General features: G+C 48.0%; 1 protein-coding gene across 1 annotated transcript in view; it reads left to right on the top strand.

The window, feature by feature from the left end:
• The window catches only part of FAM83D (family with sequence similarity 83 member D), a 27368-nt gene extending 21930 nt beyond the window's left edge, over positions 1-5438 (top strand). The window contains exons 3-4 of the mRNA XM_004697986.2: positions 138-262; positions 3738-5438. Coding sequence (XP_004698043.1) covers positions 138-262; positions 3738-4725 — 1113 coding nt within the window. The 3' untranslated portion in view covers positions 4726-5438. The remainder of the gene's footprint in view (positions 1-137; positions 263-3737) is intronic.
• The last annotated feature ends 5722 nt before the right edge of the window (positions 5439-11160 follow it).

The following is an 11160-nucleotide window of genomic DNA, read 5'->3' as shown; positions in this document are numbered from 1 at the left end:
CCCACCCCACCCCCAGCTTGTTCATACCCGATGATGACCCTAAGCCAAGAAGTTGGTTCCTCTGGGAACTGTAACCCAATCCCTCTTGTCTTACTCGTTCGTTACTCAACGCTGCTTTTTCTCCACTCTCCCAACAGCTGATGACAGTTCGGACTATTACAGGGAATATCTACTACGCAAGGTCAGGAACGAAAATTGTTGGGAAGGTTCATGAGAAGTTTACACTGATTGATGGCATCCGAGTGGCAACAGGCTCCTACAGGTATGTTTTGAACGTGCCCCTTGCTTATGAATTTCAACTCGCTAGAAGATGCGGGTCATGTATAGCTAAAAGCTTACATTTTCTCTCTCTCATTGAGCCCCTTTCTGTCTCAAGCATTCCTATGTGAGGGACTGAGGGAGGTGGTCGAGGTACGGATCTCTTCTCCCTCCCTGATGTCCAGAGATGGAAACTCTCCTCAAGCCAACAGTGAGCGAGTCCCAGGGGCAAGTTTCCATCCAGCCCCCGAGACTTGAGTTGGGTCTTAATAGTGCCAGAAACATGGTGGGGGAGGTGGGGGGGATCCTGGTTGCTCAGGGATTCTGACTTGCCCTGACTTGCCTACTTGCCCTTGCTCACTTGAAGGCAAGGAGCTCATCCATGATCCAAAGAAGATACCCTGCCACCATCGAGTAGATGCCAATTCGCAGCCACTCTGTATGTATTTCCACGGCAGTGAATCTTTACAGGAGCAGGCAGCCTCTACTTTCTCCCAAGGAGAGACTGGTGGGCTTGAAGTGCCAGTCTTGTGGTTAGTCCAGGACTTACCTGACAGGGCCACCAGGGCTCCTTGAAAGAACCAGAACCAACTCACTGCCATTGAGTTGCTTCCAACTCATGGTGGCCTTGAGGGCAGAACTGCCCCTATGGGTTTCCGAGACCGTAACTCTTTCAGGGAGTAGAAACCCCCGTCTTTCTCCCTCTTTGAAAACATCATGTTTTCTATCAGAGCAACCCTGGGCTGCTCGTGACACCAGGCCTTTCCTCTGGGGCTGGGGGCTGCAGAATGAGACAGCTCTGGCTCACCCTGGGGGAGAGGAAATCAGGAAGCTATCTTCTCTGGTGCATGACCGGGTCACGATTGAACTTGGGTGTTGAAGGCAGAACAGAAGCTCTCATCTTTAGACTTAAACCCTTCACTCTGCTTCCTGCCTTGTAATTTAGCGCTTTAGTCTAGAAAATTCCGATCTAGGTTTCTGACCCCACCTTTAGAGTCTCAGGTTGGCGGTGGCATCTTCAGGCTGAGGGCACCGGGAAGTTGAATAGAGGGTGGGGATAATGAGTGGTTCACACTAATCTTCAGATGTTGAGCTGCGCCGTTTTAACTGATGTGGCTCCAGCGGTGGTGTGATTTGCCGCCTCTACATTAGGTTGTCTGAGGGTGTTCATGGGGTGTGCCTGGAGAGTGTAAGACACACACATTTTTGAAGAAGCACACATTCCAGAGTGATAATTAGGTGTTAGCCCTGGGTAAAGGTGGGAATTGGAAGGTTTGTAAAAGACGAGGAACTAGGGGGTTATGAAACCCGACACCTTTCTTTTCAAATAGTACCAGCTCTGCGATCAAACAGCCCTTTCTGGAGACGCGCATGCCAAGTTCACAGATGGTAGAGAGAAATGCCATTTTGACCCAATGTAGGATTTATCCATAGGAATCAAACCAAGCTCCAAATGGTTTTTGGCTGCTCTAAAATCATAAGGTAGAAAAACTACACCCTATAAATGAGAATATGTTCTGTTTTTTTCTTTATCAAGGAAAGCTTTGTTGTGTTTTCAGTGAAAGTTGACACACAGATTCGAGTTTCATTAAACAACTTCTATACAACTTGTTTAGTGACATTGGTTACATTTTTTTCCCCCAATCTAAAAGAAAGCAGACAATAATTTAAAAAAAAGTAGAACAAATGAAGTTTGGATTAAAAGGGAAAGCTATTGATAAGATGTTAAATTTTAAACTGATGGCATAGTGTGTTTCATGTTGGCCTGCTAACCACAAGGCCAGCAGTTCAAAACCATCAGCCTCTCTAGTGGAGAAAGTTGAGGCTTTCTACTCCTATAAGGAGTTATAACCTCTGAATCCCACAGGCCACTTCTACCCCAATCTATGGGATCACGATGAGTCAGAATTGACTTGAAGACTGAGTTTTTGCTTTTGAAAACTGTATCTGCAGTGTTTCATTTTCTGCTCTACTCTGTGTGGGGGCAGGGCTTTCAGTGGTCTGCCAGTATTCCATGGAGGCTTATTCCTTGTGGGGTCTCCGCAAATGGGGTCATCCATAGCCTTCTGCACCCCGAGTACTCAGAATTTAAACTCTGGTCCGAAGCTGTGGTACCATCGGTGATCCTGATGCTGATGATGGTGTCTGCTGAGGATCTTTTTGAACAGGCACTGGGTGGGAACTCTGCTTACCTGATCCCATTGGAGGTTTGCAAAAGAGCATTCCTACTCAAGCTCTGAAAGAGGTTCTCAAAGTGGAATCTGCCCGAGCCAGGATTCTTGTTTGCAAAAGAGAGAGAGTTGCTCCCTTGTTGAAAGCATCCTGTTCTTGGCACACATTCTTGTACCAAGGGGGCGAATGCATGTGTAAGAGAGCTAACCCCCCAACTATTTTATGCAAAAAGAAATGACTGGGTCACAGAACTTGGAAGCAAAGAGAGGCATTCACGTTGGCACTCCGCTCAACTCGGCCCTGCTTTGCTCTGCGTGGCCATTATGCTCAGGAATTGTATCCACTGGAAGTGAAGACCCAGGCTTAGGTGGCCGTTAGCAGCTATTTGCAGAAGAGAGCGAATCCCTTAGTCTCAGCACTACTGTCTGTTTCTGGAAAGTTACTTCACTCTAGGTGGTTGGCAGACCCGCTCAGGATGAGTTTCCACCTTCGGGAGGACAGGAGGCTCTGACCAGCCTGGGTCATGGTCCCCCTGGTGTGGATGGAGAGGGTGCTTAAAGGAAAGGGTTCGCAGGTAGGATGGCCATCATAGGAAGAGAAGGGATGCTTGACACACAGCCAGGTGGCCCCTGCTCAGCCCTAAATGTGTTTTGTTCCATGGCCTAAGTGCTGGAAGAGCCCCGAAGGAAGCAAGGAGCCCTGCCCTAGCCACGAATTCCTCAGGACAGGAGCCCAACCATGGGCCCACCCTGCCTTCCCAGGATGATGTCACCAGCCACTTGCCTACTGGACCAAATCGCTTTCTAATGTGTGAAAATGCCGAGGCTGTGGCTGAATAGGTTTTCTCATCTGGGTAGGCACTTAGCCCTTTTTATTATTATTGTTGTTATCATTGGCAGTTTTCCCTTTTAACTTTTATGCTAACCCATGGATGGGATATACACGTTACTCAAAATTCACTGCCGTCGATTCTATTCCAGCTCACAGCGACCCTGTAGGGCCGAGTAGCACTGCTCCTGGGGGTTTCTGAGACTCTTCCTCTTTAAGGAAATGGAAAACCTCACCTTTCTCCCGCAGAGTAGCTGGTGGTTTCAAACTGCGGGCCTTGTGGTTTGCAGCCCTGAGCGTAACCCACTTTGCCACCAGTGCTCCTTAAGTGCCTGGTAAGGCTAGTTCAAGTCACAAGGAAACGGTAGGTGTGCTACCACCACGGTTTTGATACCTGGACTTTATTTTGCCGATTGACAATCAGTAAACCAAAATTGCTGATGAGCTTGTTTGCTTTTTGTTTTGTTTTGCTCCTGAAGTTTCACGTGGACGGATGGCAAGTTAAACAGCAGTAACTTGGTCATCCTGTCTGGCCAAGTGGTTGAACACTTTGACTTGGAGTTCCGGATTCTGTATGCGCAGTCCAAGCCCATCAGCTCCAAACTCCTGTCCAGCTTCCGGATCAGCGGCAAGTTTGACCATCTTGTCGACCCGAAGCCACTCTCCAAGGAACTCACGCTGGGCAACCTGCTGAGGCTGCGGCTGGCCAGGCTGTCGAGCAGTCCCAAGAAGCCTGGCCTGGAGCCAGAGGTGCCCGCAGAGGGCAGGGCAGAGGCCAAGCGCCACGACTCCGAGTCCTCAACCATCAGCGAGGAAGACTATTTAAACAGCCACAAGGACTCGCTTGAAAGCCGAAGGGGAACTGATGTCGCCACTCAGACGGAGCCTGGGGAAGAGGGGCCCGTGGTGCATGTCAGTGACGCGGGGACACAGACCAGCATCGGCACAGCCTGCACCGGGACCCAAACCACAGTCGCCACCCGGGGAGCCAGCTCTCAGACCATGATCTGCTCCAAGTCGACCCCCACCCAGACGGACGCGGATGAGAAGGAGCTCTGCTCTCAGGGAACTCAGTCTAAAGAGGGGTCGCCGGTGTCCCGAATGTCAATATCCAGGTCCTCCAGCCTGAAGTCTTCCTCGTCTTTGTCTTCCCAGGGCTCAGTGGCAAGCTCTGTCGGCTCCCAGTCTTCCATGAGAGCCCCTGACTTCCATACTCCTGGCTATCCAAAGTACCTGGGCACCCCCCACTTGGATATGTACTTACGGGACTCCTTCAGAAACCTGAATAAAGAGAGGCAGTTTCACTTTGCGGGGATCAGGTCCCGCCTCAACCACATGCTGGCCATGCTCTCCAGGAGAACATTCTCGACGGAAACCTACCTGGGCTTCGGTCCGGGCCATTTTCACAGAGGGCCAGTTCCCTTGCTCGCGCTCCGGGACGGAGCCCTCTACCCCATGTATCAGTGACTGTTCAGCGTGCAGCGGGCTCTGGCTCCAGCCAGGCACCCACGAGGCGTCACCAGAACTTCCTGCTGGAAAACAGCTCTCGCACCCCTAACTGCTTGCTTTTTTTACCTCTAAAAGCCACCTTTTTGGTTGCCCAGACTGGTTTCAAATTCTATAAACGGTATATTGTTTTATGGCTCTTGCTTTATTTCTGTCATGTCTAAGTCAGATATTAGTGTGCTACAAATGGTGAACACGCTTGACAGCGAACCCAATAGGTGGGAGGTTTGAGCTCACCCAGAGGCAGCTCAGAAGGAAGGCCTGGCGATCTCCTTCCAGACATCCAGCCATGGGTCATCTGTGGACGGAGCACAGCTCCGCTCGAGCACAGGGTGCTGCCACAGGCAGCTGACTCGATGGTCATGTCGCTCGCTTTGTTGGTTTTACTTAAAACAAAGTGTCGGTTTTACAGTTTAAACACTAAAGGTACAGTTTAAAAAAAGGTTTTTTTGCACAATTTCCACATTGATGTTTCTGAAAGAGAATGCTGGCGTTCCAGATAAAGGATGCACTAGGCTCTGCGATTTGTCGGGCTATGTGAGCGCTCTTCTGTTTCGGAGGTTTGACCCACTAGTCTTTGTAAGATCAAAGTTCTTAGAAAACCAAGTGTCTGGTTCCCTCATCTGTAGAATATATATGTTCTCAGTACAAATAAATACTTGCATGGACAACTATTGCTTGGCCATTGACTTTTTCTTGTTAATGCTAGGACTAACTCACAAACACTGAGTAGGTGTTTCTGCTTTGAAAATGTGTGTGTTTTGGGAGAAGACAATTCAAGTTGTAGGAGGGAAAACACCACTTCATAGTTGGATACGAAGCTGGCCTCTTGCTTAGCAATATGAATAGTAATGTTACCACCTCTGTAGTCTGAGAGAGGGACTTGGCTGGAAAGGCCAGTCTCTCTGCCTCTGCTCTAGCTTTTTAATTGTGTCCTCAAATTTTAAAACGTGTGCTATTTGGACCAGGACCGTGATTCTCTACTCTGAGGCAGAGGCGGCCTTGCTGTATTCCTGGATTCCTCTTGATACTCACCGTGGTGGCCTCCTGGGCTTCATTTCATCAGCTGGGTGTACTGACAGGGTGTAGCAATCGAATGAGGAGGGGCAGAGGACACTGACAATTATCTCAGATTCCTGGTCCAGTGGTAGGCAATGTATCAGGTTTCTACACCCTGCTAATCAGGACTGGTGTGGCTGTGGAATCCTGTTTTTGACTCTCATTCGCCTGGACAGACAAAAGGAAGAGAATTAAGTGTCGCCTTCCTCCTCTTGGCTGGAACAAGAGAAATCAATAGTAGGCCAGGGCGTTGCCCACCTTGGATGCTGAAGGACCCTGCTCAGGAGCAGCAGACTCTACCAGGGCCAAGCTCATTGCCTGGTTAGGGCTGTAACTGGAGACTGGGGCAGACATAAATAAGGAAGCCGGCCCGGCTGTAAACAACTGGCCTCTGCTTAGAATAAACATTGTACTTAGAGCCTTTTTATAGGTTTAGATCACTTTCATCTGTCCTCTTTATGATCCTCACAGCAATGTAAAAGGAGAGCTATGCACAGGTTGGACAGCAGTTGCTCAGACTAAGCAGCATCATCGAGGTCATGTAGTCCATAAATGGTGACCATCGAGTCGCTGCTGACTCAGTGACCTTGTAGGACTGGGTAGAACTGTCTGAGTTTTCAAGACCGACTCCACAGAGGTGGCAAGCCCCATCTTTCTCCTGAGGAGCAGCTGGCGGTTTCAAACTGCTGACCTTGTAGTTGGCAGCCCGCCTTGTAACCACTGTGCCACCAGGGGCTCCTATAATTGGTGACACAGGATTTGGACAGGTGATGCCTGGGTCTAGGTGGAGTCCTCTGCTCTGTGACTGTTTCCCTGCATAGGGCCTGAGGGACTCAAGGCTGGACTTAAGAGACATGGCAGATCATGCAATGCAGCTCAAACATAAGAGCTTATCCTCATTCACACATTTAGACACAAAGCCCTAAACTTCGGTGAGAAAGCATTTTAATGCATTTTGAAATCGTAACGCTGTGTGTTCCACCAAGTGATAATAAGCATCGCATGTTCCGCATGAGACCTGCTGGGTCCCATCAGTTTAAGAGCTTTTCACTGCAGGGCCTAATCACATTGGCGTCCAAGACAATCTAAGGTGCAGGGAGTGTAAATGAAGTTCCTGTGAGTTACGAGCTGCACGGGAGAAACCTACGAGGCTACAAGTGCATGCCCTGGTGACTTCTACATTTATTCAGAGTGGCCCACTTAGTTCACCTGAAGCTTCCTGTGGCCCAGACAGAGACACCTGGCCAGGTGTGCCCTCAGTGATGACCAAACAAATGCAGGCAGAGGAAGAACCATTATTCCTCTTGGGGCTAAAATCGGGTAAGGATTTCTCACAAAGACACTCCCATAAAAATGATGCCGTGAAGCACTGAAGATGGCAAGATCCTGATGATAAAGGCATTGACAGTGCTGAGACGTGCCCAGACACTGCTCTCTACAAGGGCTCAAAGCAGTAAATGAGTTGAATGTTCAGACATACTCTATAAGCATGCAATATGTACCATAAGCTGATTATGTCCAGGTAAGCACCAGTCATCTAGTTTTCACCAATGCCACACACCTAGAAACGTGCCCAGTTTGCCTGGCAGAGCCCCGCTTTATGCCTGCTGTCCCCACACCCGTTTGGTTAATACCCCTCACGCTCACCACTGCCTCTGGACACCAAATCGAATGCTCGTCCTATTAGAAAGCTCTTCAAAGATCTTTGTTCCCAACTCGTCCAACTCCAGATGTGCATGTTCCTTAGGTCAACACGACAGGTTCCTCTGGTTGCCGAATCCATTTTCTACTGGCTCTCTCTGCACCTCTACCCATATCCTCAAAGCTAAGTAAGTGCTTTCGCTGATGCTAGTACACGTGTGAACTTGATCACCTGTGTGCAAGCCAACAAACCAGAGGGTTTTACATGTTACAACAGGCTGCAGAGTGCTACCTCTTAGCCTCTGTGTCAAATCCCAGGATGATGCAATTCAGTAAAAGCAATTCTGCAATGACTTTTTTTTTTTAAAAAAAGGTGTTATGTGCAGTTGGAGACATGCTGGGCCAAATCCATTTAATCGGTTCTGTACTGCTGGGCAGCTCTGATGTGGAATGTCTTAGAGGGCACAGTCAAGACTATTCTTGGGGTGCTAACAGTTTTGGCACATGGCTACAATGGACACCTGTTCTGTTTGCTGCATTCATTCATTCATGCAATTACCCTCTGACCATCTTCTACAGATTTCCCTCTGGGAATCACCTTGTTCCCAACTCTTAGCCCACAGGGTTTAGTGAAGACAGAAGAGGACCCACCTCTGATTCTGGGGGTGGAGCTTGTGTCCTGGTCTAAACCAATCAGCTGAAGTATTTCCTGGCCTTGGTGATTGATTTACAGAGGCAGTGGTGGGTAGGCAGTCAAGTCCCAGCCTTTCCAGGCCTGTGGTTTGATTTCCGGCCAATAGACCTCACGAGTAGCTTCTACCCATGTGTCAATGGTGGCGGGCTGAACAAGTTTCTACCAATGTTTCATGCTGTTGTGCCTGGGGCTCCCACGAACAGAGGCTGGCTTGGTGGCAGCTAACAACAGTGATTGATTCAGAATGGCTTATGCGCCCTCAGATTTTTGCCAGCAGTTTTTGGAGAGGGGGTTGATGCCTGAGGGGACGCGGTGGCTGGAGTACACGTGGCCATCTTGTTGGCACGTGACACTGTGTCAGAAGGCAAAATGATAAAGATCAGAAAGGAGGTCTGCTTACATTGTGTGCATACAAGCTGTGTCTCTTGCCAGAACAACTCTTGGGCTTTTTGGATTATGTGAGCCTGTTTTGCTTAAGCAAGGTTGGGCTGGGTTTTATACCACTTAAACCTTCAAAAGCCTTACCGGTACAAATATGGGAATACCTAATTTCAGGGGCTCCCAGAACACGGCCACGAGGGTTCATTTTGGAAACATTTCAAAGCTGAAAGGACAAATCACCTCCCACAGGCCTAGAAGACTTTTTAGAGCAGCGGTTCTCAATCTTCCTAAGGCCTCGACCCTTTCATACGGTTCCTCATGTTGTGGTGACCCCCAACCATAACATGATTTTCATTGCTACTTCATAGCTGTCATTTTGCTAGTTATGAATTGTCCTGTAAATATCTGATGTAGGATGTATTTTCATTGTTACAAATTGAACATAATTAAACAAAATTAAAGCATAGTGATTAATCACAAAATAATATGTAATTATATATTGTGAAATATTTATGTGTTTCCCGGTGGTCTTAGGCCACCCCTGTGAAAGGGTCGTGCGACCCCCAAAGGGATCAGCAACCCACAGGTTGAGAACCACTGTTTTAGAGCTTACCCGGGAGATGTGATGTGGAGGAATATTATCTTTCTGGTAAACCTTGGAAGTTGCAGAAAATGATCAAACTTTTATGAACTGCTGACCAGCGAACTACCTAAACCCAAGGGTCATCTCAAGAAGTAACGGTCTTCATGTTGAGTCTAAGATAGCCCTGGCCATTCTTTCTGAAAACAGTGAAACAGGAAGAACACGAGTATTGAAACGATTCCTACTGTGTGACAGCGAAAACCACCGTAACATCTAGCTTCTTGCTGAGGCGTTTCATTATGAGATGTCAATGTAAGCAAACCACCCAGTAGGGGCCGTTGGGCTATGAGAACTGTCTGAGGCAGACAGACTCATCCTCATCCTGGAGAACTCAGCACTAAGGGTTTTAAATGGTCCCATCTGGTTGAAAAACCAATGGCCAGGAAATGAGAGTCCGAGTGCTTCTAGTTTCCATCCTAAGGTTAAGGATGGCTCAGTGACGCAAAATCTTTATCATCCCCACGGACCTCCATTTTCTTTGATCTAAACTAAGGTGCTGGCAGGATCTCCCTCCTTCGGCTTTAAGATTATGCTGGTAAATGGGGGACGGGTAGCTTACAGTCTCATTGTAAAGAGGAAGGTTTCTTCATATAAGGTATGAGAGTTTTCTCATGAGATGACAATCATCCCCAGGAATGAGGCCGCCAAAAGGAAGGGCATGGTGACTCTCCCATCTGGCTGCCCACAATAACTCAACAGCAGAGATGGTGGCCGTGCCAAGGTCTGGGTGCCACCTACCACCGAGACCTAGATGTGGTGTTGCTGATGCTGCCTGAGAAATTGAGGCTGCTGTACAGACACCTGGAAGGTCTTAGGACAGTTTTTTTCTGGGCTCCCATTATGAAATGAGGGTTGTTGTGTGCTGTATTGGCTGACATGGCCAGACCTGCAAAAAACAAACAAACAAACAAACAAACAAAACCCAGCACAGTACCATCTGTGGTTTGGATGACTATGGGGCTTATTCAGTCAAGGTGCTCCCTTGGCATTACTGTATTCAAAAAAACTAAAGTCTGCTTGCTGTGCTTCTTTGTGGGAGCAGCAGGAGTCTCTCAGCTCCTTCATAGTTGGAGGTAGAACCAAAAACTAAAAGCAAACAACGAGTTCCTGGTCACCAGGACAATCTAGATGTGACCATAACCCCTGGACCTGGTTTGATTTACTATTTATTGATAAGGTGATGCTGAACCATGTTAATGTCTGCAAGATTGTGTTAGTCTGGGGAGACTAGAGAACCAAATCCATAGAAACTCATGTGTGTATAAGAGAGAGTTTTATATAAAGGGTAATTGTACATGAAGAAAGCATCACGATGCTCAGCTTCCCGACACGATTGGTGAAGACAATGGGTGCATAAGCAAGTGTGGTGAAGAAAGCTGATGGTGCCCGGCTATCAAAAGATACAGTATCTGGGGTCTTAGAGGCTTTAAGATAAACAAGCGGCCATCAAGCTGAGAAGCAACAAAGCCCACATGGAAGAAGTACACCAGCTTGTGTGATCAAGAGGTGTTGATGGGATCAGGTATCAGGTATCTAAGACCCAGAACAAAATCATACCCAATGTGAAAGTGGAGGGGCACGAAGTAGAGACCCAAAGTCCATCTGTAGACAGTTGGACATCCCCTCACAGAAGGGTCACAAGGAAGAGATGAGCCCGTCAGGGTGCAGTATAGCACCAATGAAACACAACTTTCCTGTAGTTCTTTAATGCTTCCTTCCCCGGACTATCATGACCTCAATTCTACCTTACAAATCGTTTTAGACCAGAACATGCACACTACGAGAGATAAGAGCACACAACACAGGGAATCCAGGATAGATAAGCCCCTCAGGGCCAACAATGAGACTAGAGATACCAGGAGGATTATGGGAAGGTGGGGAGAGAAAGAGAAATTGATCACAAGGATCAACATACAACCTCCTCCCAGGGGGATGAATACAACAGAAAAGTGGGTGAAGGGCAACACAGGATGATGTA

This window comes from Echinops telfairi, unplaced genomic scaffold (assembly GCF_000313985.2).
Source record: "Echinops telfairi isolate 266 unplaced genomic scaffold, ASM31398v2 ScPeMD7_5592;HRSCAF=6446, whole genome shotgun sequence".
NCBI lineage: Eukaryota > Metazoa > Chordata > Mammalia > Afrosoricida > Tenrecidae > Echinops > Echinops telfairi.
Note: the sequence above shows the minus strand (reverse complement) of the source record. Positions and strands in the feature narration are given on the sequence as shown.